This window comes from Gobio gobio, assembly GCF_949357685.1.
Source record: "Gobio gobio genome assembly, chromosome: 17".
Lineage (NCBI taxonomy): Eukaryota > Metazoa > Chordata > Actinopteri > Cypriniformes > Gobionidae > Gobio > Gobio gobio.
In genome coordinates this window covers 23,079,668-23,105,547 of record NC_137110.1, presented here as the reverse complement: position 1 = coordinate 23,105,547, position 25,880 = coordinate 23,079,668, and the positions used below count along the sequence as shown (strand labels likewise).

Here is a 25,880-nt window from a genome sequence, read left to right as displayed (position 1 = left end):
TGAAGAATTCTGTGATGGGTAGGTTTACAATTTGTGCAGCATAAAAATCATTATGTCTATGGAACATCTCCATAAAACATGGACGTGTGTGTGCGCACGCAAGTTTACATTGTGGGTACCAAATGTCCCCACAAGGATAGTAAAACCTGAAATCACATACATTGTGGGGACCAGCCATCAGTCTCCACAAGGGGAACTATTAATAAACATACTAAATTAAGTTTTTTTTAAAATGTAAAAATGCTTTCTGTGATGGGTAGGTTTAGGGGTAGATGTATACAGTTTGTACAGTATAAAACCATTACTCCTATATATGGAGAGTCCCCACAATATAGCGAAACTGAGTATATGTGTGTGTGTGTGTGTGTGTGTGTGTGTGTGTGTGTGGTCCAGGTAAACCCTACGTTATCAGTAAAAGATGGCAATATCCAAAATCCTTGTCCGTGTGGGGACATTTTTTTTGTCCCCGTGAGAAAAAATTGCTTATAAATCAGACAAAATTTTGTTCATTGACAATGTAAAAATGCAGAAAGTTTTCTGTGATGGGTTTAGGGGTAGGATTAGGGGATAGAGTTTACAGTTTATACAGTTTATACAGTATAAAAATCATGTCTATGGAAAGTCCCCATAAAACACGAAAACACAACATGTGTGTGTGTGTGTGTGTGTTTGAAGAATGAAGTGCTCTGATTACTCGCCACTGAAATTGATTGGGCTCTTTCTAGGACTTCTTCTATTCATATTTGATATGCCTGGAGGCTGTGGGGCAACGGTCTTAAAACCCTCACTGAAATCTGGCCTGGGCTAATGGTCCAAGCTTGCACTTTCCCTCTGGGTGAACTGCAGAGGATTGAAACTGTGGTGGATACTGACCTACGTAAAGGCATTGCAATCCCTGCAGCCCTCTCTTCCTTCGAATGGGAAATAACGAATTCTGCATTTGAAATGATGGAATATAACTAAAATGTTTGTTAATTGACAATAATGGATGTTAAAATCAAAAAAGGAAGCTTCATAAATATTGTTACATTCCGAATATTGTCCTAATTCCTCAGGCCTGTTCGATTTTCCCTCACATCAGCAGGACATGTAAATCCCACAGCAATGTGCTTATCTCTCTTTTCTCTAGAATAGCCTAAATATGCATTTTCCTGTTTCTCTCAGTCAAATCTTGGGGGTTTTAAAATATTCAGTATTTTCGCGGGCATAAATGCAGTAAGATTTGAGCTATAAAAAGTCAGTGATTTCAATCTTTGATTGCTTCCCATAGCCTACACACATCTAACACAGAACTTATATGATGCCATCTCGAAGAATTTTGGAAAATGTGAATTAAAGCTTTTTTTTTCCCGTGCAGCGGTTGCGTTGTTGGAAACTGATTTTCAAACCGTATATTATTTACCTTCATTGTGCCAGATCCTTAGATAGCCTACGTTGACGTTATATCCCGGGTTCATTTTAGACTGCAGGGCAGCAGAAAGCACTGACCCGCCCTATTCCGCGGGCATAGAGTGAACTGTTTCTGCTGAACAAACTTCCTTTATTTACACTTAGATTGGTTAACAGCGGAGATCCAAAGGTGTTTAGAGTGTAAATAAAAGGGAATAATAATTTTCATGGTCTGATAAGAGACAAATAGCCGTTTGATTTGATGAAATCTGCACTATAGTTTCCCAAAAATAATTAAATAAATACATTTCGATAGAAATAATTGTTTGAAGATTTTGATCAGTTATAGGCTACACTTGGTTTCTGTGGACTAATATGGGCTAGTTAATTATCAGATAGCCTAATTAATTATTTCTGCTATTGTTAATCTATTTAACGTATTAAAAATAAATCATACGAATCGTAGTGCTTGTTCAATTATTTTAAACGTGGCGTGTGTTTCTCAGACTGGAATAAATCATTGGAAAAAATAACGGTCCAGCGTCTGAAACCAAATGGACAGATGTGAAAATGTTACTCCGAGCTTCAGGTTAAAAATATTTTGTGTTTGTGTGTCATTTTGTTATGAATAGGCTAATACATGAGCATAAAGTTATTTAATTTACTGACATAAAATGTTAAATATAAATATAACTAGGCCTAATAGGCCTATAGCCTAAATAGGCTATACAGTTGTATATCGAACCTCATTTTTTGCAGTTTTATGCACTTGTCCAACACAACTGGATTAGGTAAATGTAGAGGGAGTGTAGGCCTGCACAATGAAATTAAATTGAGACCAAATTCTAAATAATTGCTAGTTCATTTTAATCCGAAATCATGTTGTTGAACGTGTTTTTTATAGGCCTGAATCAATTAAGATGATCAATCACTTTTTGATAACTGTGTTGAACATTACGCAATATAATAATCTCGTCTCAAACATAAATATTAAGTTGATTGTAAGTGTATTGTTTTAGTATTCTCAGTAGAGCAGCTTTCCCTTTTTTCAGTGAGGTCTTCAATGTAGGCTAACTATTTTGTGAGACTTGTTCTCCTCTCAACAGTAAATAGTGAGATTTATAAATTAAACAATCGTCTTTATTTTTAATATTTTTCCTCTGCCCATTCCTTATCGAATAATTATTGGTTCCCATTAACTTAGGCTATTTATTGGTGTTTCCAATAATTCTTATCTTGAAAATAGGCTATGACGCGAAGGCAAAGACAAATTTCCCACAGCTTGCGAGTAGGCTATATATAGCCTAGCATATATATATATATATATATATATATATATGTATAGCCTATATATAGCCTATATTAAACGTAACGAAATACTGAATGCTTAAAATAATGAAATGCTTTCATTTACAATCATGAAATGAAAAAGCCAATGCCGATGCGCGCAGTATCAGAGATTTTACAAATCTGTATGAAAGAACAAACTTGAATTATTAGCTACACAAAAGAAGACAAATACACAAAGAAATATATTTTCGTAATATTCTTTATTCCAATAAATAGTGTAAATTATATAAAAACAAATAGGCTATTTATCCATTTAATTTAGGCTATCTGACAAGGTAGGCTATAGCTACGCTATTGAGCATTTACGCTAAAAATAACGAACCTAATAGAAAAAAAAAGGATGACTGGAAAGGGTTTGACAAGCCAAATAATTTAAGTTGGGCTATAGTACACAAACAACCCTTTTATTGATGAAATCTCGCAGTCTATTGTAGTGCTTGTTTTGCCAGCATCCCCTTTGCAGCGTTGAAAACAAAGTGACATTCTTTTGAGATGCGGTGATTTTCTCTCCTTTGCTGATATTTTGGGTGATACAGTGTCCTTTCTCGCGGCGGTTATATTTCGTCCCTGATTATTTTGGTGATAATATTTTGGGTTCAGACACGATGCCTGACAAGTTTCTGCAGCGGGCTATTGATTTGAATCAAGATACCCTGTGATACCCTGTTATAATATCACCATGAAAGCTGCCAGACCTGCTGGCCTGTTGCTGACTCGTAGGCAAATCTCACAAAGCATAAACAGCCCGACAACTAATGTAAACGCCGGTCGCCAACTCTAAAACACTGATTTCATGTTTTATGAATGAGCATTTGTAGCTTGTTAAAGTCCAGATGGGTTTTCCAATAGTGTTTGGTAAAGTCCCCAATGTTTCCTCGATCACTTCAGTCCGTGTTGCGTTTCCTTGTGTCTTCTTAAATCGACCTTGCGCTGGAATCCTTTGCCGCAGAGGTCACATCCAAACGGTTTGAAACCAGTGTGTTTTCGACTGTGCGTTATCAGATTGGAGCTCTGACTGAAAGCTTTCCCACACACCTGACATTTGTGTGGCTTTTCCCCTGGGAGACAAAATCCATACGTCAACTTTTTTCATCCAAAGTTCTATTTCTGTAGATCAAGTTCTAGTTATATTTCCACAGTATGGCTACACCTTTATTTCGTTTACCTGTGTGGATGAATGTGTGCTTCTTCATATCTGACTTCTGGTGAAATCTCTTCCCGCAGTACTGGCATGGGTAGGGTCGTGTATCGGAGTGAATAAGGAGATGAGTGGAAAGAGTGGATGATCTTTTAAAACTTTTCCCGCAGATTTTACAATCAAAACTTCTCTCCTGTGGGATGAAAAGCGTGTTTGTTCAAATTCAATTAAATCATTCAATCGATTTCATTTGGACTAACTAGACATTTGTGTTATGATTTTATTCATTCCTGAAAAACAAAACAAAATGCGAGCACCTGCGAGTGAACAGCTCTGTGTTGTTCCAGACTGACCGCGTGTCCGAACGTTTTCCCACAGATGTCGCAAGCAAAGGGTCTTGTTCCACTATGCGACCTCCGGACGTGAACCTCCAAGCCGTGTGGTGTAGAAAACACCTGTGGAGCAGAGAGGACCATCTTTTAATAAATGGTTTCTAATCGTGATTTCTAAAAACAGTCAAACTAATTAGCGCTATAGTAAACATTACCTTGCTGCATTTTATACATTTGAACGCGCCGTTTAGCAGCAGGCGACTACACATCACATCAGAGCTGGACTTTATCTCAGTTCCTTTTCCCAGTATGCTGCTGTCGTCATAAAATCCAGAGGCAGTGGCGCGCTCGAATAGGGTGGCAGTGGAGCTGTAAATGCCTGCGCCAGATCCTCGCTCGGTGAAAAGAGAGGGCTCGACCACGCGCTCATTGTAATAGGATGGAGGAGTAGATCGCTCGAGAGAGTGGTGATGATTGAGAGTGTGATGTACCAGCTGTCTGATTTCACATCCAGAGTACCTGCTCCACGCGTAAGGCCTGAAAGGGACGGCGAAAGGTGTTTCCTCAACGGAGGGTGAAAAAGATTTGGCCGACTCTGTGAAAGTAGAAAAAAAACGATAAATTAACGATTAGGCCTACCGTGTTTTAAATCGGTTATTCGGTTAAGAAATTAGCTTGGCTACTACTGAGGAGGAAGGAGGGAGGTGGGTCAAATAGCCTACCTTATATAGCCTACTTTTAAAAGCAAAATAAACGTTTTGTGATATAGCTATTTTTGATATTTGATAAACACTTCTGTCTGATAATTATCCGAAATGAACGAAACGTGCCCAAGCATCTCATGCAATAATTTCCACCTCCAGGTAAAATGGTTTGTTGGTTACTAAATCGTTTGACACGCAGGCCCATTGTAAACAAAAAATGATGTAGCCTAGTTGTAAGACAGACCCCCAAAAAACCATCACATTCATTCACTCTGTAGATAGCCTACAATTAGATACGCTTTAGATATCGTCAATACGTTAAATAGACCCGTACCCGGTGATGCTGATGGTGATGGAGGTCGCCAAAAGTCTTCGTAATCGGACGAGCGGTCGCACACGCTTCCCCCAGAGCTGAGAGGAGACTTGGAGGAAAGATCAGCTTGATCCACCAGGTGAGAGTCCGGTGAACAAGCACCAGTCGCGTCGCCTGTCAGGGTATCCGTACAGCACTCTGACTCGTCTGAAGTTTTGCTTTCTGTAATGATTTTTTTTTTCTCCGTCAAAACCACAGCTGTATTAAATGTGAATCTCATAACATATGGATAAAATCTAGAGTTTCCCCCCACACAAATGTTACATTACTTTCTTTCTTAGACAGGTCTACACAATGATCTCATTATGTTATGAATTTTGAAACAATAATAAAAAAACAATAGTTTAAAAAAAAGGGGGAATATATATATAAAATCTACTAGAACGGTTGGCTAAGACAAACGTTTGCATAAATATACGTTTTCTGTTTGACAGCCGTACCATGTGTTTGACATCTTGACATTGTTATCCGTAAATCGATATAACTTTGACATACCTGCACATATATGAGCTAAAATAGTATCAAGTCTTTTGTAGTCATCCTCCAAAGATCGTGGCTGGTGGTAGCTATGTGCTTTTTTGCTCTTCACCAAGAAAGACCTAGGCATTGTGTCTCCTCTTCCTTCCTTCGATGTCCTCAGTCATTAGTGAAGATCGGGCAATCTGTCAGATCCACAGTCGCGGCGGCTTTTTTATCTCTGAAAAGATTTGAAGACCATTGGTTGAAGAGCAGCGCGTCTGTAGAGTGGGAGCATGCGTAAAGCAGTTCTCTCGTCTGCCAGGTGTTATGAAGACAGGTGCTTTAAAGGAACAACTACCAAATTAGGCCTGTGATTGGTCCGCCCCCCTACGAGAGGACAGACAGGTCCGGGGGGAACCGTGGCTATCAGGATAAGTGATACACTGTTTTATCAATGTGTTACTCAATCCCTAGCTGCAGGGGGAGAGGAAACGAGGAGACGGCAACCCAGCCTGCTTCTAGACCCGATGATTTGACTCATCAGGGACTTGCTGTTAACAAAACGTTTTATATTTTCTTCGAAAGAGTTTTATTTACATTTCCGATCCTTTTAGGGACATAGGCTATTTAATTTGTTTTGCGGTTACCAGGCTACTTATGGATCGTGCACAAGGGGGCATTTTGAGTCCTTTATAGGCTGTGTGTAAACAAATTATCAACAAAACCCGAGCAGACTAAATGTATCTTTCATTTTATTTCTGTTTGCTGTATGGTATTAGCATGCACAGTCTGATTTAAAAGTAAAAAGTAGACCTAGATAAAATATTTCATTAGAAAAGTATTAAATGTTATTTTATTCTGTATTTTTTTTTTTTTTTTTTACATTTTAGTTTCAGGTAGGCTAATGCGTCAAAAACGCCCCCTCAGATAATTCCATTAAACAGAAACACACTATGACAACCTAAACGTCATCATTATTACATTTTTCAAAGCCAGATATCTCCTCCCTTAATCACTTGTTACAATTGTTCAAAATAGTATAGGCAAATTGAAATCATTTTTTTTTTCATTTGTAAAACTAGCCTATCAGATAAACATAGCCTATCAAATAATTATATTTCTAATAAACATTGATTTGTCATGACCTTGAGCGCCAATGACTGTCTGAATGAACAACAAAACTGTCAACCCTGTTACCGTCGACTCAACAACACAGTCTATTAAACGTTTGAGATGGATCAAAGGAATTTATTAAGAGTTAAAATCCTTTTAAAGTATATTTTTCAAAATGGAACATTTCGTGGAATGACGATTAATTTGCTATATTAGCCTTAGAATAGGCCTAGTTAATGCCAGAAATTAGAATGCAGCTTAAAGTTCTTAAAATGCTGCTGTTGAATTCATAATTGATTATATTGCTTTATTATAAAGTAAAACTTGGTCTTAGTAGACTTGAATTATAAAGCTGTCCACACGCCAGCGGGGTCACGGTGATCTCGAGTTTCGTGGCTTCTCGGTGAACAGAGCTGCCTTGTTCAGAGTGGACGCTGGTGATCTGTCGTGGACACAACAGGGACACGCATTCAGCTCGTGCGGCAGACAATCAGTGGGAGCCCATACATACAGCCAATCAGTCTCCGTCTCACCTGCCTTAGACTCGTGACAGCCGTCTCGTAAACTAATCGCTTCACTTCATTTACCTAGAGCGCTATTGTCATTCAGGGGAAAAAAATGTACATTGATGTGGGATAACCGTTATCTTACAGCTTCAACTCATTATTTAGATATGTTTCGCTCACTTTAGGATGAAATCTGTCGCGCCCATCAGAGCCTACCTGATAGGCACAGTCCAGGATCCGCAGAAGAGTGTGTTTGTTCTGGCCAACAGCGAAGCGCAGGAAATCAAAGCGCAATGTGCCCTCCGTCGATTAGACATGCCACCTCAGGGCATCCGGTAGATAGGATACCGATAATGCAAGGACACTGTATAGGCCATATCTTGACTTATGTTCAGACATTAGGCCATCTCGCATTTTTTTTGTAGGCTACTCCATCACGAGAAACAAAGGCTGTCGGATATAATCATATTGATATATCTCACATAACGAAAAGTGATAGAAACCTAAACGTACAGCCTTGGCTATTTGCCTACCGAACAATAAATAAATAAAATAATAAATAAATAAAGGGTTATTCATTTCAATAATAGCACCTAGCCTACTAATATGTCGTTCCCACATGAATAACTCTCAGAACAAATAAACAAACGAAAAAAAGGTTCCTTTTTTTCTAGCCTATATAAGAAATCATCTATTAATGTAAGGTCTTTATTTTTTCATATGCTTTATTGTAGGCTACTTCTATGAACCTGCTGTTTAGTTGTAACGTTTAGGCTATGAGAGATTTGATATTTTCTGAGAAACAAAAACGTTAGGCTGTACCAACATCTTTATAACTCTTCTCTTATCTCTTATATTTGTTCATGTTTATTGCCAGTTGAATGTCATCAACGAAATACCAAGCATTGCAAATTAAAAAGTTTGCATTTGTACCGGTAAAACGCTGCTGGGATGAGTCGAGTTTTATTCAGATTAGCCTATCAAATTTAGCCTAAATTTGCACTTACAGTATAAACTTCATGCAAAACGGGAAACGCGCGAACTGTGATTCCTCTTAGCGAAACCCTGATTCAAGAATTACGTTTTATCAATCACTTAAAATTGAGTTAACGAAAGCTCATTTCCCGACAGGATTTGCAGTACTTACCTGATAGCATAACAATTCGTTGTGAGATGATTTCAGTAGCTACAGTTGAGGGGGTTAGCTTAAGGCAAAGAGCGCACAGCACATCTCATCTCATGGGGTTTAAGCGCAAGAGCGCGCGCACACACACACACACACACACACACACAGCTTCCTGGAGAACGTTAGCTTTGCGACACATCTCAATGGTAATCCACTGTGAGGAGGGCTGTTCCTCCGTCAGCTGCTTATTTCAGTGTACTGAATGTTTATTATTTGTTCCGAAATAAAATGATAAATAATTGTACAATACAAGAAAAACACGCCTATATTGTTTTTCCCCCTCGATTTCAAGAGAAACGAATTTACAAAATTGCTGTATTAAATGTGATGTGAATAATTAGGTTGCTTTATTTTTGGATTAGGCCTAAACAGTTTAACGCGTAGGCTTACAATGCCCACACAACTTCGATGCATTAATAGAATATCTTTTCCTTTTTTACACGTTTCCCCCCCTGCTGATGCATGGAACATAGCGAACAAATCATGACAGTCATAGGCTACTATCAAATGGTCTTTTTATTGTGATATGAATCAACACGTCCATCATCTTCAAGACACATATCTTGCATTGTCAACAGTCTGTAAAGCCTTAAATGCCCACAGGAACATTCCACAGGAATTCACTGTTAAACACTCAACTTTTGTAAGGTTTTACTTTTATATTACAACGGTTTTTCTTAATTACTTTAAATCACTTTAGTGTTTTGTGCTTTGCAAGCTCGTTTAGCAAAGTCTTTATGTTGTATGCGGGCAAGATGGGCAAATAGTGTACCAACTTTACATCCATCATGATAGGTTTTAAGGCTTGCTCTCTGGTGCTATTCATGAAATGACTTCATTCCTTTGCTTTGAAGACGACTTCCAAAGTCCACACAAAACTCATTGGAGAACAACAACGTAGAGTGAAGCTCAATTAAATATATTGCCATAAACAGGGATAAGTAGTATTTTCCATTGTCGCGAAGTCATCTGTGCAAAAATGCAAACTGATTCAGAAGCTAGTTGGTACGAATTTGTATGTGAAAAGAAAAGGAGGGACAGTGTGTGTATACTTGTATTCTCATTGCCTGTGATGGCCGTGAGTGTTTGGCTTGAGTAAGGCCAGAGAAAGGAGAACATTGTTCCAATAAACACCGCTCTCTTCCTCCAATTCCATCAGTTTGCAGGTATTCGTGATACAGAACATGCTCGGCATACCACATTTTGTAGAAAATATTGTAAATCAGCAAGAATTTCATACAATCTTTCCAGGCACAAAAACAAAACGAAACTTCATCCTGTGAAATAAGAGAACTGACTACATCAAAGCTATACATTACATAAAAGTTATTGGACAGCAGTGTGCCAGGAAGAGTTGTTGCCTCCAAAAGACCTCCCAAATTCAGTAATACGTCCTTTAACTGTACAATACATTACAATATAGACATGACATCAACTGAATACATATTTTCAAGTAATAATGGAGATGAAAAAAATTCTAAACATGTACATATTTACATGCTGGTTCCTTGACACATTTCATAATGTGTTCAAGACCCAATCTTATAATTCATGCCGGGAAAAAAAAAACGATTCGCTAACTTTAGATATGACACCACTGTATAAATATGGAACATATAAATGTCCTTTTAAAGATGATAGTGTTCCATTCTTTAATATGTTTCCCTCAAAGTTACGCATTGAACGGTTTCTTAAAAAAAGGATGACTTAAAAAATAAAAGCTATGACAATGCATAAAACGCTATGCTATACAAAGTCGCTTCTCGTAATGTGAAAAAATCGCGGGGTATTAGAAACACCCCCTTTTTTAAGGTTTGGGAATCTCGTGCCACAAAATGATGACTTATCACAAGGGTCTCGAAGAGCCTAAAAAGGCACATTAGCCCCCTTCATTGTGGCTAAAATTAAAAAATAGTGCCAGGACAAAACATCTGACGCATTTTGGCAAAAACAAAACAGATGCAGATGTAAACCATGACCTTAAGAGAGCTATGACTCCACAAGTCCATTTGTAAAGATGAATGAGGGCTTTTCAAGTTCTCCAGTTCGAGTCTCATGCTCAAATGCTGTAGGACAAGCGTTGTCTCCTTCCCAGACCTTTGATGGCAGTTTGTGTCACCAATCCATTCGATCATACTGTAGTTGTCTTATGGCTGCCATTCGAGGGCACAGTAAGTCGTAGGGTCTCTCCTTCCTCATCACCCTCACTTTCTGAGTCCTCCAGGTTTGGATGTAGTGTGATCCGGCCTCTAATCTGATGACTGGTTAGGTGGGGTGACAGCTTCACTCCATCTTCATCAGAGGACTGGTAGGATTCATTGTCACCTCCATAGTGATTGACTATATGAATCCCATCAAAACTGGGTTGGTCGGGTAATCCCTGCTGCCCTCTTAAGCACCGAATCTATGAGCAGAGGAAAGAGAACGTCAGCACAACCGAAACTTTAACACCTCAGCCATTTCATTTGACAACGTGCGAATAAACACCAGGAAACTATTTCTTCACAAAAGATAATAATAGGAAAAGTAACGGTTGCAAAACACACACCACAGCACAATCTTTGGACAGCACCATACATTTAAAAACAAGCACATATAGTGGGATGATGGGGACAAAATGAGTTTTCTACACAAACTTGATCCCATGGCAAATCATAACTATTTTACATTTGAGCAAATTGGCCATTTTCATATGAATTCGTATTAAGTTCATATGTTCTCATATAATCAGCTTATGGCCCGGTTTCTAAAACCCTTACAAATTCATACGAAATCGCATCTTGTAAAACAGTTATGTTTTCCTGTAAGATCAGGTCAGATAGTTCACCAAAAAATTTAAACTCTGTTATTATTTACTCACCCTCATGTTGTTCGAAGACATTTCAAAGAGGCATTTTGGAACAACAAGGTTGAGGAAATTATGAAAATTTTCATTTTTGAGCAAACTATCCCTTTAAGAAACGAGTCAGGAGGTCATATGGACTTGAAGGCTAAACCATGTATCATATATTATAATACAATGTTCAAAGTCCATTAAATGAAAATAAAAAAATGTCCATGCTAAAAAAAAAAAACATAACAGGCCAATCAAATTGCCAATTGTAAGCCAATAAGAAAAAGTCCTGGTGTGAAATGTGGTTTGAACTGAGAAACTTGCTCTGTGGTATCACACGCAGTTGATAGAGATGCAGACCCTCTTACCTGAAACATTCTGCCTCAGAAAGACAGACATGTGGGACAGAGACGTATTCATGGGTATTGCAGTGTAACCACAATCAGAAACATACTGTTTTATGCCCCTGAGTACAGCCATTCCAACTGATATTACTCTTAATTACAAAACAACCAAGAGTTTTTCAAATGAGAACACTGTTCATGTGGGATTTGAATGCAGTGCACATAGAGAGGAGGGCTCACGTGTGGGTTGCAGAGGCTAAAGAAAGAAAAAAGTGAACAAGCCGGAAGACAGCATCAAAATGGCAAGTGAGGCCACAAGTATGACTTTGTGATGTTGAGAGATTAGCATTGTATGGTTTTGCTTGGTGCAAATGTGGCTGATTGGAAACCTCTCGCTGTTTAGCAACTACGTGATTTAAATAGCAACCAGATACGAGACATCCGTCCTTTTGTTTTATGGTTATGACTAAGCCGACTTTAGTGTGGCTGATCTTTTAAGCACAACTTTACAACTTAATTCCACAAATCTCTGGTATATTGTGTAAAGAGTGAGAGGTTTTTACTAAACTTATTGTGGGCTCTTGACAAATCGCTTGTGATGTTCCTCATTTGGATGAAAGTATCGGCAACATATTTGAATAAATGTAAAAACAAAGTCGTTTTGTTACCTTATTACAACTAATTGTACTTATAATATTCCATGAAGCAAAAATAAATAACAATGTTAATTTAACCGGACTACTATTAAATAGCTCCTCTCTCAAACGACACATTCGCAAACATCCAAATCAGTCTTGTTCGTAAGGGTTTGTGGCTACAGACAGGATTCATGCTGCTGCTTGATTGTGTACGAAGAGGAACCTGGCAGGTTTAAAGAGGTAAAGCTGTCTTGCTGCACTCTGTAGATAGGGATTGAGATGGATTTAGTAGAAAGTTGTTTGACCGCAAACCACCAGCCTTTTGTTGTCAGTATTAGGGAGGAGGAGAAAAATCACACTACATCCTGCCCTCTATATAAATCAATTAAATGCTTTCCGTTTTCTGTTCTGTTAAGTCGCCTAAGTCTACCTTGCTGTGTAGAGTAATATCTAGCTAATGAAAACGAATGCAGAATACATCTGATTTCTTAAACGTCACACTAGGGATGTTTAAAACTGGTTTTCCCCTAAATACATCAAAGGAAGAAACGTCATTGAAGTCAAGCCCACTGCACATATTGTGTCAACATATTTCCCAACGCAATGCTTACAAGTGCTAGTGATGTCAAATTCCAAATAAACATTACAAAATCTATATCGACCTGCAACACTTACATAAGAAACATCACTGGCTTGCAAAATAAACTATTAGACTAGATTCGTAATGCATAATAATAACACTTAAAGTAAATGAACCCAATCATCTTATTTGCATTATCCATATTTCTCAAAAGCCATAAACACAGTGATGTCTTATCTGCGTAGATGCAAATTATTTAACAAATCCAATCAGTTGTCTTAAAAAAAAAATAGTTATTTATATTTGCTTGTAATATTGAAATGTGTTTATTTTAATCAGAAAATAATGAAACTATATGACCTTGAAATCGTTCCAAGAGCCCCACTTTGAAAAAAAGTTCTCCTTGAAACAATTATACATAATTAATGATTTTGATACATTTATTGAGCCATCTACTCAGAGTACTTCATCTGTAGCTATTTAACGTGACGGTTAGAAATGTGTCACTGCTGCAGGAATAGCAAAAATACTGAAATCCCACCACCAGAAGTAGGCAACAACCAAAACAACACATTGGCCACAAAAACTACACCACCTACAGCTGTCACAAAAAGTTTTTTCTTGGTCTTTTAAAAGTGGCGATATTGAGAGAGATGAACTCCCTTTGGAGTGGACTTTGTGCTTTGTAACTTTTTAATGTTTAAAAAAAGGATAATAGGTGCACTTAAACACATGAACTGGAGAATAAAGGAGAAATAAACTGCTGCTTGTTTAGAATTTTTTCCAATGACTGCCGAGCCAAGGTAATGCTAAGTAAACCGGGAACATGTCTCACTGTAAAATATGTGTGTCCAGGTCCGGATGATTTATTTAAATACAATTTCAGGGTGGTTACACCACCTGTGAGCGGATAGGTGTAGCGATACAAAGTGCGACGGGGCGTGTGCAGGGCATACTGAAGTGCAGGAAGAGGCAACGCACAGGGCGTAGTTAACACTTTAAAAAAGCCCTGTGAAATAAGCTAACAAATCTGTTCAAAACGCTCAAAGCTTGTGAAAAATAAGACGCAAACCACAAAACAAATAGTTAAGATCAAAAACATACACCAGGCAGGAAAAGAAGCATCTCATGGGTGGGTAAAACATCACAGTCACCTAGTTGACTTTGATTACTACAATAAACTCCTAACAAATCATTCAGGATGTGCATAAAAATGAATGTGAATACTGCTTAAAGGCACAGTCATTTTCTTCATTAAAACAATGAAACAGACTATGTATTTGATCATTTTTCAAATACAATATTTTGAAACAATACGCAAAAGTATTTAGAAACACATGGACATTACCTCATGTTTGAGATCGGCTATCTGATCCTTGAGGTCTCTGATGTACTGGCTGGAGTCTGTGTTGTTGAGCTGACCTTGGACCTTTCCTTCCTCTTTCTAAAAAAACAAAAACCCAAAAACATTTTATAGAGAATATGCAAACCACCACGAACAACTAGCAATCATTTACAAAATTAAACTCATGTTGTTCCAAACTTGTATTGTGTTAGACGCATACACAGTTTTGAGCAACCAACGCTTACAACCCAACTGGTCATAGGAGTAACTCGAGAACCAAATCAATCTAATTTGTGAATGAGTCAATCAGACCAGTTTTGTGAACTGTATAACCTGATTCACTGAAAAGATCTGACTTGCACTGTGTACAAACCAGACGCGACACAACGAGATAAAAGGTTTCTTTTCCAGGTTAATCAGAGTTATTGTCCTAACCAGCTGGGCAGATTCTGTTTTAGGGTGTACTCACACTAGGCACGGTTGCCTTGTACCGGTGAGTACACCCTTAGAAACAGTTTCTATTTCTGCAATGTTGTGGCTGGAACAAAAACATGCAAAGTATGACTATAATAATCTCAGTTAATGATATGTGCATTATTATGATTTTTCGAATATACCCTTTCATGCAGTATTTAATATAGATGTTTGTAAATGTAAACATTCTGCAAAGTTATAAAGTCGAAAGTGCAAGATAAATAAAGTTATTCTCTCCCAAAAGAAAGAATCCACTCTGAAATGCCTTAACGGGTAGTTTGTATTTTGAATCTCGCTGCGTGATGGTTCTACATCACCAGAAAATGCATTTGCATAATGCCCACCTATGTTGTCCGTCAACAAACAAATTGTCCCGCCTTTAAACACGCCATTTTACTGACGACTGCTTCTCAAATCTCAGAGATTCGCAAAATGCTTGCTCTTTAAAGATGGGTCAGTACACAGTTTATTTGGACCAGCTTGCTCCTTAGAATCACAACCAGTAAGTATATTTTCTACCGAGTGTTCAAAATATGTAGTTTTGTGTTTTATATTGCGAAGGTCTCCGGCTAACTCACATTATTACTGTCTTACTGAAATACTTCTGCTAAGCAGCTGTGGACCACTATTACCTAAAACGGTGTCTGTTAATTCTGATTATCTGTCGTTCTTAATATTTTGAGTAAAGGTAAAGGATGGAGCTAGATTTGTTTTACAAACTTTAATGTTACATCAGTCGGCTAACATATGCGCTCTTATTGATACAGTTCTTGTATGTGCACTGCAATAAATTAGAAATATTCACATCGGTTTGTTGATGGATGTAAATTTGTTAATGCCGATAGTGATAATGTACCTCAAAATGATTAGCGCATCACTGAAAAACGCCCTGCTCAAGACGTCCTTGCGATGTAGTTTCGGGTTGAACTAGTTCTTCCAATGTTTCATCATCGGACTCGTACTCGGATTGATATGGTAAAATCTACAGTGTGTACAATCGCTGAGGAACGAGGAAGCCTCCTGAGCTGAAGTACAGTTATGGTAATGACCGTTAGCTTCCGACACGCGTGGAAAACGGTAGACCAATCATAACAGACTGGGCTGTCTGGCGAATCAGAGCAGAGTAGGCTCATGGAAAGGACGGGTTTAGAGAGACTGATTCATCCGATCAAGTCGTTTAAGAATCATTGAACAATGTGGTTATGAGCAATTTATATTATGAGAAAATCAAAGTGTTTTTTGACCTTAGATGCATGTAAACCTGTTGTAGGAGACCTCCAAAACAAAATTAGGAAACTTTAAAATAGCATAATAAGGGGCACTTTAATGTTAAAAGAATTGAGTTTGAATCTGGAGTTAGATCCTGAAAATAAATGAAAGGAAACAAGAAAGTTAAAACTGAACCCAGTGTGAACAAACATGTATTCTATGACAAAGATTGTATCAGTCTCAACTCGGTATGTATTTTTAATCATGTGAAAATGATGTAATATTTAATTATGTAAAAATAATTTAATGATGTACTTCCGTTTCGTTGCGCGCTTGCAGAGAGAGCCGAGAGAGAGATCAGAGTTCACACGCTCTTCTGATTGGATGTTATTTTTGATTGATTTTGTCGTGTCTCGTAGTCGTTTAGTCTTGTGTAGCTGTGCAGACAGACAAATTTCTTGTCGCTGGAATCTTTTCACATCACATCACATCTGATTAGAAAAGGTGTTACAAGAATTAGTATTGGAGGAACATCAATTTGCTCAATGTAAGTGTGGGTTTCTGCAGGTCCGTGCAGAAAGGTCTATATAATAGGTTGTGAAAGCTAGCCTTGTGTACCTTTTGGCACACTCTGACCCTGTCTCCATGGTTGTGGCACAAAGCCAGCACGGATATCAATATTTTCTGTGACTATTAATAGTTTGGTCAGTTCCTTACACACAGCTATCATATGGTTTTAGAAAACTTGTGGAATACAGTGCACAAATACTGACATTATGTTTATGGAGCTTTTTTTCATTTATCATTTTGGAGCTTGTCAGCTCCAGTCCTCATTTTCATTATGCTGATATTCTTTAAAATTGTACATTTTGTGTCCACAGAAGAAAGTAAGCCATACAGGTTAGTACTTGACATGAGCGAAATACTGAGATCATTTTTATTTTTGAGAGAACTATTGGTCCCAGTGTCTTTAACAACTATGTACTAACATAAATTAATAATTTGATACAATTTGATACAATGCATTTATTGTGTACATACTCAAAATGTTTGAGCGACTGATGACGCGTGAAAGCTAAGTTACAAAGGACGAATTTTAGGATTGATTATTGTAAATGAAAATGATGTTTAGGTCATGACTTTCAGTTGTTTGTTAACTAAATCTGCGGTAAAGGGGAGAGCTATAATGCTTGAATGCGGGTATGTTCATATCACCATCTCAATGGTATAGATCTTAAGTGAAAAAAACAAAACGAAAACACAACATAACTTTAACGCAAATTATTGCACTTGCATTCTTCCCCGCCATTTCAAATGATGATGTTTGCATAGCATTAATTATAAAATGTTGTGCATTTAGCCCCATATGACATCTGTTTTTATTGTTTGTCAACACACATTACACATGTATCTGCATCCACTAATCTTCCTTACTGACAACGGCTGGCTACTGACAGCAGACATAATAATTCATGATGATGTTAGACCCAGCAATGTCCCCACCCCCAGTTATTTTGAGCAGTAGGGTAAAATATATAATATACAAATTAAATGTAACATTTTAAAAAAGTATTTATATAAGTATTAAAATTATAAAATAAACATTCATTACTATATTATCAAATATTCAGTACTTTTTACTTTTAGTACTTAAGTACATGAAAAAGAAAGTAATTTTGTACTTTTACTCAAGTAAAAATTTGAAACGGCGTACTTAAAACTTTTACTGGAGTAATATTTTTTTAGGGTATTTGTACTTTTACGCAAGTACTTGATTTGTGTACTTCGCCCACCATGGATTTTCTACTATAAAGAAGCTCTCCAGTGTGCTCATGTTTTACTCGTGGATGTCTGAGCTCAATGGACTGAACAGAAGAAATGAACCCGGAGAAGATTTTCATGTGAAAGAAGGCGGAGCCTCACACACACCTACATATTACGTTATCGCCACGGACCGATGGTAGTAAAGTGTTTACCAGCCCGAGTGAATTCGTTTTGGCCTGATTTTGTTCGTAATGATGTCACATCAGTTCGTTCTACGATATCGTATATATTGGGGCCTTCACTCATATCCCACTAGCCTGACGTTGTCATACTCAATTCTAGTCAGAATATGAGTCTGATACTGCTTCGTTGGGCTGTGATTATGGGGCGTGTTTCAACCGAACCAGGAAAGACCTCAATTGGATAGACCTACAACCAATCAGAGCAGCGGAGCGATGCATAACGTTAGTTGTCAAATGTCAACAGAACTCAACTGCACTGTGTTGCCAAGTTCGTGGTTTTCCCGCAGGCTGTTTTTCCATGTCCGCTGGTTGAAGCGACCCCAATTATGTGATATTTAGACCCAGGAATGCGAATTTTAGCAGACAACCCTGCCAAAAAAAACACATTTTACCCCCCAAATGCAGCTTCTGTTCGGGCATAGTTGCTCCACAACGGATCAAGTCCAGACCGAACTTCCCAACGTCAAATGTTGTGGGCGGGGCAAAAGTTCAGCAGGCATCCAGGCTAATATCCCACCTCAATGGCAGTAAAAGTGTTTTGCAATAAAATATGGACAATAAGTACATTGTTCATAGTATTTAAAAGACACCTCATAAAAAGGGTGAAAAACCAGTTGAGAATATTGTGGCGGCCATATTGGCTTACATGTATGTGAACCGATTGCGAGGCTATAAATGCTGTTGTGTTTTTCATAGGGGTGTAACGGATCGTAGTTGATCTGTGATCCATAGGGACCAGGCCCCATTGATCAGCACGCATGTGGGGTTAGTTGCAAGGATTAACCATCATATAGAGTGAAAGTTTATCATTTGTACGTGCTTAGAAGACTTGCCGATTTAAGCATTCAAGTGATTTTAAACCATTCAAGCGCAAGAAGAGGTGAAAGTTTGGAATTTGCACTCTGTTATCTGCTCACACCAACAAACAGAGATGCGCTTTTCAGACTGAATAGAGTTCTCTTTTGAGCACTTGAACAGACACATAAAACACAAAATTATCTCAAAATACCTGTCGTCTTAAGTGAACATAAACAGTTGAGAAAGAAATCAGATGTGTATCAGGTCTTAAAGTGACATCAACCTATAAATACCTGTTTCTGTCAATATCATTAATGTTAATCAAACAACAAAACATAGCTTTAACAAAGCTTTAAGCTATATTTAATTTATCTTTTTGATTGATTGAATTGTTTTTTTTGCTGTTCCGAAGAATTATCCAATCTGTGACTCAAAAACCATAATATGATCGTTTTATGATAATATGATCCGAACCGCGGGTTTTGTGATCCGTTGTACCGCTAGTTTTTCATTGCTGCTGAATGCCTTGGGGGAGCTGCGGTATTGAACAAACATGTGTACACACTACATAACATGTTTACCCACCACATTCACACCTGTTAAAAAGGGAAATCAAAACACACTACAAACATGCTGCAAAGAGCCGTTTTCCTCTGTATCGGTACAGTTATGGCAAGCCACACAGGACAGAGTGAGGAGTTAAAAAGGAGAAGAGGTGCAGAGGGGTGTATTATAGAGGTACTGAGGTAAGATCAACACATGCACACACACCCTAGCAGGGATGGGTGTTTTCAATTCCTGTGGTCTACGTTACACTGTACATGCAGTTCTCTGATAGGCTGAGGATGGGGATGGAGAGGGATCTCAAGTGTTCTTCCAAGAATTTGTGTTTTTCTTGAGGTTTCTCCCCCTCCCCCCTCATAGTGTTGTGATAAGGGAAAGGCAGTTAGCTGACTTCCTTACACTCAGCTGCATGAAATCAGCAGGTGGCAGACTGCAGCTAGGGACATCAAACGTCTGAGTAATGGCTTCCTCACTTCAGTACCACCCCCCCTCCCCCCAAACAAAGAGAAAAACATGTTCTTCCCAATTAAGTTCTTTCAATTTAGACTAGTTGTGTCACCATCTTGGTTATCATCAAATATATGATTTCTCCAAAAGTTTCTCCAAAAGTATACAGAATGTTAAAGGAACATGCCGACTTTTTGGGACTTTAGCTCATAACTTCCGTCAACATAACCAACGTGACAACCTGCTTGCACAGAGAGCGTGCTGGGGACTATTTTCAGGCGCTGTATAATATCATTGCGCCGCTGCACCCATGGTACGGTAGCAAAGTTCCTTGATTATTACGCAGGAATGAGAATATAGTTCCTAGCCATATCGCTCTAGAAAATCACAACTTTTCATTTTCTGTCGGTCTTAGTACACGATGTAACTACACACATCTCAACATGTAAATAGGAAAATGTTGGCGTTATTTTGTCACTTATTGAGCAGTAGGCTAGATTGAGCCTTTACCTCCAGTCTTTGTGCTAAGCTAGGCTAGCGGTGGCTGTGTCAGACAGAGTTATGGCATGCACGGAGATGAGAATGGTATGTATGGACTTATCTAACTCTGGGGGATAAGGTGAATAAGCTAAAGTCCCAAAAAGTCGGCGTGTTCCTTTAAAAAAAAGTAATTGATTTGTGGGATGCACAATTCTGGCCAATATAATAAGCCTATATTTTTTCCATGTTAGAGTTGATATTCAAATTCTACACTATTGACAATACTATTCTGTACTATTTATAATAAAAAATAAACCACTAAAAACTTGGGCAAGGTTAACAATATTGGCATTATTTTAATGGATATTCATTTTGATGATATTGAATCCTAAATTCTAAGATCAATCGTTGCGTTTTCTGTTGATGCGTGTACAAAACTTTACTAAACATTATTCGTAGCACACAAGCTTTGTGCTTTGTTACTTTTAATAAGAAATAAAGACCCAGCTTTCAAATTCCACCAAGTATTATGAAATTCAAACAATAAATGCAATTTTGACGTTATTTTATGTGGCGTGACAGACCCATGTAGTCACCTCAGTTCAAGTGCCAGCATGGAGCGCAAGTGAATCGATCATCTCTTCCTCTCTACAACTAGTTATAACATGAATCAACATCAGAAGGTATGTTGAAAGAAACCGTACGATTTGCTGAAATGTTTTTATGTATAATGTAATCGTTCAAACAGTGTTTCACCCAGCTTGTAAACAATGTCATGTAACCTTGCATTAACCTCAGGGAACCATTTACCTTATTTTCCATAGTCAATTAAACTAACTAATTAAAAAAAACTCTAGAGAGGAGCATTTTGATAAATATATGCACTGTATAACTTATTTATTATATTTTCACTTAACCTCTTAAGGCAAGTTTACACAACAACAACGTACCCAAAACAGAAAAGTTTTTCCTTCACATTTTGAAAAATTTACGTACAGACGACAACATTGTCAAAATGATCCCCGTTCACACAGATCCGTGAAAACGACTAAAAACGCAGTATGCCAAGCCAGTAGTTCGCAATGTCAATTAGTAAACGTAAAATACATGCACATGGCATGACCGTTTTCAAAAAGCGTTTTTGTAGTTTACACAGAGACAATAGCACTTTGAGACTTGTTTTCAAAAGTTTGGGTTTTCAGGCCCCCAGAAGACTCGTCATGTAAATGAATGGCCAAAACACAGTTTTCTATTTTAGTTAAAAACTGTCATGTAAACGCCCCATATTGATGTCTTTATCATTCATGTATGTTTGAATAAGTCCGTCATGAAATCAAGTTATGACGGGCACCATTTAAACACTGTAGAATGTAGAAAACATAAATTATATCATTAAAAATTTTATGTCAAAACTGCCATGTGAGCAATTTAAATGTTTGTATACAACCCGGTTTTTGATTATTATATCTAAAAATAAGATATTTTTTAGATATAAAGTTTTTTTTTATTAACTATTAATTTTAACTTTAATATTATAGTATTGTACCAACTGACAGGGTGCCATGTAAAGTTTACAGCTTTAGTTTTTAAAGAAAACTGACGTACTGTACCTATCTGACACACACATATATATATATATATATATATATATATACATACATACATACATACATACATACATACATACATACATACATACATACATACATATATGATTTTAAATCGGAAACAAATCAAGAGCTTGTGAATTTAAATCAAATCGTAAAATGTGTCAATAGGCAGCCCTACTAAAAACTAGAATAAATATTTTAACAGTATGAGTATTGCTAAAGAGTACATTTAACAGTTTTACTACAGGATTCGTGAGTTTGAAGATTAACTTGAAGTGAGTGTTAGATGACGGTAAAGAAAATTTAAATGCAAATTATATCATAACATTTTAAATATGTGTAATATCAGTCAATAACCAATATAGACCCAAATATTGTGCATCCCTATTTTTTTCTCACAAGGAAAAAAAAAGTCTAATTTAGACTGCAATGCAGTTTAATGCAAATTGTATTAAATTATATTTATCATTTTTTTTATATTAAATTATTTAGTATTTTAAGCCTTCCATGAAAATATATTTATATGTAAAAAATAGACAACTCTCTTCAGAACCTAAAATGCATTCAAAAAGAGTTGAAATATTTTCCTAAAAACAGCATATCCACTGATTGCTCAGTCCGAAGATTTGAGTTAACAACTTTTTTGTTTTTTTTATCAAGTCAACAGGTAAACAGCATAACCGTTTCATACAAAAAGCAGAACAGAACTGAGCCACAATGACTCGGATCAAATTGTGATGCTGATGAACTGATGTATCAGAGTTCAACTGTTGGCCTGATTCTGAGGAAGATTCAACTTCGTTAAATTGAGCAATTCTTATCTGATGGAACTAACTATATTGTGACATTACTCCTTTTTAAGATATGCATGTATGCTAAATGTAAAATATTTTTAACCTGTAACTTTACAATGAACTTCGCAGATCAGTTATAGAAAAGAACCTGCGTATTTGTTGAAACGTTAAAACAAAACGCCTTCAACAGGTACATTCTGACCAATATGTAGTTGAAGTAAAATGCTCAGGACACACAGCATTTGTTGTTCTATATCAGGTTGGCATGGAAACAAACACTGTCATTTCAGTGTTTTGGGCTCTTCTGATTTGAAACGCTTCTACTAAATGTCACTATTCCTCTCTGCAGCAACTCATTACTATACTACTGAGATTTCTATTATTACTCCTTCTGTGTTCACGTTTATGCATGCATCTTACAAACATGTGCCGAGCTAAATCTCTCTTTCTTACAATCGATGAATGCAGAGCAGTAAAGCATAAAGCAAAATGTGAGCTTTGATTATAGCTTAGTGCGTTTCTCTGCCTGATAGGAAGTGGTTTCTCATCTGGTAATGAAGATAGCTAAGCTGCGGTCCCATGGGCCATGCAAGCAGCCGTTTTAACCCTGAGCTCTGCTAGGTGTTAAAACAAAAAAAAACACACACACTTTACTCCACTAAGTTAGGCAAGAGCTCACAACAATGCTGAGGAGGAGCAATGCTGATGCTCTGCATTTTCGTTATGAAGGCTTCATTCAGTCTTACTTGCACATCAATCGCAATAACTATTAACAGACTCGGGACTGACATGTTGTGTGGGAGTTCTGAAAGGTGTCTACATCTGTATGTTGGGGTAAGTGTGTTGGTGTCTGGTGTCAGACAGACCTGTAGGTTCACTTTATAGTGAATCTTTCCAGTGAAAATAAAAACCACACTCACACCAGGTGACTCAGAGAGTCAGTCCAGAGAAATAAGGCTGTGGTGACATCATGGTGTTATATTTTCCAGCAATGGGACAGAGTGGGCGAAAAGTGAGCAGATAAACAATTGCGTTGATGCTGTCGGTAAAAATGATGAATAGATATGCAAATTCTAAATGCTTCATAATAGAATACAATTATTTAACGTATTTGTGTGTGTGTGATACGTGTGGCAATTTGTGTGGATGACAAATGGATGCAACAGTGCGGTTTACTTTATTTTTATGTTGCTATTAGCCAATTCCTATTAGCTTCAAAGCGTTTTAGTGAATCGAAGATTTAAATACATTTTAGTCCGTTTTAAGTGAATCACAGAACAGAATGAACAGTTATAAATGTAAACTAAATGCATTAACAGCACTAATAAACTGCATGGAACTTATAATAAACTGCATTCATTAACTTAATTAAAATAGATTTCAATCATGAAAATAAGCTTTCATTTGGTGGTGTTCTTGACTGATAGATAAACAATGTTGCTTTCTCTCATTCTCTCTCATCTTCACTGTCTTGTGCCACCAGCCTAAAGGTGAATTAAAAGTATGGTGAGCCAGATATGTTGCCCACAGCCCTCAGGGTAAAAACCATGTAGGTAGCCAAAACCACAGAACCACAGCTAAGAGCTGCACATGCCTAAAAGGAGCATGCTTGTCTAATCTGATATATTGCAAACTGATGCAATTTCAGCACACATAAATCACTTGCATACATCTAGCAAAATACAAATCTCTCAAGGTTAAATCTAGGAAAGGCAACAGCGAAATGGGAGATTACGCAGACTGTCCAACATCACACTTCATAGACAGGTAAAAAGTTCTGAAGAGAAAAGCTTGCAACAGAAATGAACAAACTGTCATAAAAGGTGAGATTTAGTTTCGAATGCAAAAAAAAAAAAAGCCCGCTTTATATCTGTCTCAGGAAGGAAAGTCAAACACCCCACACTGATATAAAATGCCACTGATGACATACTGAGCCAATCTTTAAAATAATTTGTCTTCCTGCATGGGGAGGACAACATTTTCAGACAGCAGCGTTGTCTCTGAAGAGATCAAACGCTCGTCTCACTTCTCACTTTAAACCAGTAAATCTTACTAACATAATCTTTCCCTCAAATCAAAACACATCTGTGTTTCAATCACGGTTGACATGCCTGGCCCTATTTACTGTAATGCCAAAGCTGCAATAATTACAGTAAGTTTCAACGGGTTTACTTGAAAAGAGTGCACACATCTTGCAACAGGATTCTGAAAAACTGTGTATAAGGAAGTTATTTTCAACATATAGTGCAAAGCTAGGTAAGAAGAATTACAGATGTAATTTCTAACATTTTAAGGCATCTAAAATACATTATGTGCGCTTTTTGTACGGGTTTTGGTTCAATCAAAATAATTTAGAAAAATTACATATCTTACAGAAATGTTTTTAAAAATCACACAATACAAAAGTGTGGGCATTTCATACATAAAAGGCAGTGATGCACTGTTCTTAAAGGGTCAGTTCACCCAGAAATTTAATTTCTGTCATTGGTTACTCGCCCTCATGTTGTTCCAAACCCATAAGACCAGCACTTCCAGAATGCTGTCTTACCATTGGCCGACGCTGTTTACATGAGCAACACGACGCATGCGCACGAGTCGTTCTGTCGTGTGACACAGGCTAGAAGAAATTATTAAATAAAGTTGTCATTTTCGTTCGTTTGTTTTTTTTGCGCACAAAGTATGCTCGTCGCTTCATAAAATTAAGGTTGAACCACTGGAGTCACATGGACTATTTTAACGATGTCTTTACTACCTTTCTGGGCCTTGAAAGTGTTAATTAAATAGTTGTCTATGGAGGGGTCAGAGAGCTCTCGGATTTCATCAAAAATATCTTAATTCGTCTTCCGAAGATGAATAAAGTGTCTTACGGGTTTGGAACGATATGAGGTCGAGTAACCAATGACAGAAATTTCATTTTTGGGTGAACTAACCCTTTAACATAAAACTGCATTCTCAGAACGTTTTTTTTTTCCAGTCAATTTACAGTCAGACTGAATCATGAACCATGTTCACAAAGAATCCCTGAACAATTAAAAAAATATTTATTTAAAAATAAATTTCAAATGTAAAAATCTGATGGGTATTCTAGGAGCTAAGAAACAAAAAAAAGCAATACTATGAAAGGGGACTATGTGTTATGGAGAGACTACTGTCATGGATCGGATAGATAGGCTGTGCATTGATGTGCTGTGTTGTGTAACTAAACTAA

The 25,880-nt window shown here is 37.3% G+C and overlaps 2 protein-coding genes across 9 annotated transcripts in view; both read right to left on the bottom strand.

The window, feature by feature from the left end:
* Positions 1-2,928: 2,928 nt before the first annotated feature.
* Positions 2,929-8,626, bottom strand: gfi1ab (growth factor independent 1A transcription repressor b). Of its 2 annotated transcripts, XM_079841465.1 has the most exons (7): positions 8,512-8,626; positions 5,782-5,983; positions 5,248-5,448; positions 4,425-4,804; positions 4,195-4,332; positions 3,905-4,070; positions 2,929-3,797 (listed from the first exon to the last, which is right to left on the bottom strand). In XM_079841465.1, the coding sequence occupies exons 2-7, from the start codon at positions 5,891-5,893 to the stop codon at positions 3,619-3,621; spliced, it is 1,176 nt and encodes a 391-aa protein (XP_079697591.1). In that variant the 5' UTR covers positions 5,894-5,983; positions 8,512-8,626; the 3' UTR covers positions 2,929-3,618. The 2 variants fall into 2 exon arrangements, with proteins under 2 accessions (XP_079697591.1, XP_079697592.1); XM_079841466.1 differs by lacking the exon at positions 8,512-8,626 and having other exon boundaries at positions 5,782-6,287.
* A 418-nt stretch (positions 8,627-9,044) lies between these two features.
* evi5b (ecotropic viral integration site 5b) overlaps positions 9,045-25,880 on the bottom strand; it is a 76,900-nt gene continuing 60,064 nt past the window's right edge. For 4 of the 7 annotated variants that reach the window (XM_079841459.1, XM_079841461.1, XM_079841462.1 and 1 more), the window contains 2 exons: positions 14,294-14,389; positions 9,050-10,954 (listed from right to left, as the gene is read on the bottom strand). In XM_079841459.1, coding sequence (XP_079697585.1) covers positions 10,682-10,954; positions 14,294-14,389 — 369 coding nt within the window. In that variant the 3' untranslated portion in view covers positions 9,050-10,681. Of the gene's footprint in view, positions 10,955-14,293; positions 14,390-25,880 lie in introns of all 7 variants that reach the window. The other 3 variants (XM_079841457.1, XM_079841458.1, XM_079841460.1) reach the window with 1 other exon arrangement.

What these genes read in the sequence shown, in the direction of transcription:
- gfi1ab (XM_079841465.1), bottom strand. Translation starts at nt 5,893, where the DNA reads ATGCCTAGGTCTTTCTTGGTGAAGAGCAAAAAAGCACATAGCTACCAC. An exon ending in TTTAGCTCATATATGTGCAG is followed by an intron (nt 5,449 to 5,781) that starts GTATGTCAAAGT and finishes AAATCATTACAG; the next exon opens with AAAGCAAAACTTCAGACGAG. An exon ending in GCACACATTCATCCACACAG is followed by an intron (nt 3,798 to 3,904) that starts GTAAACGAAATA and finishes TTTGTCTCCCAG; the next exon opens with GGGAAAAGCCACACAAATGT.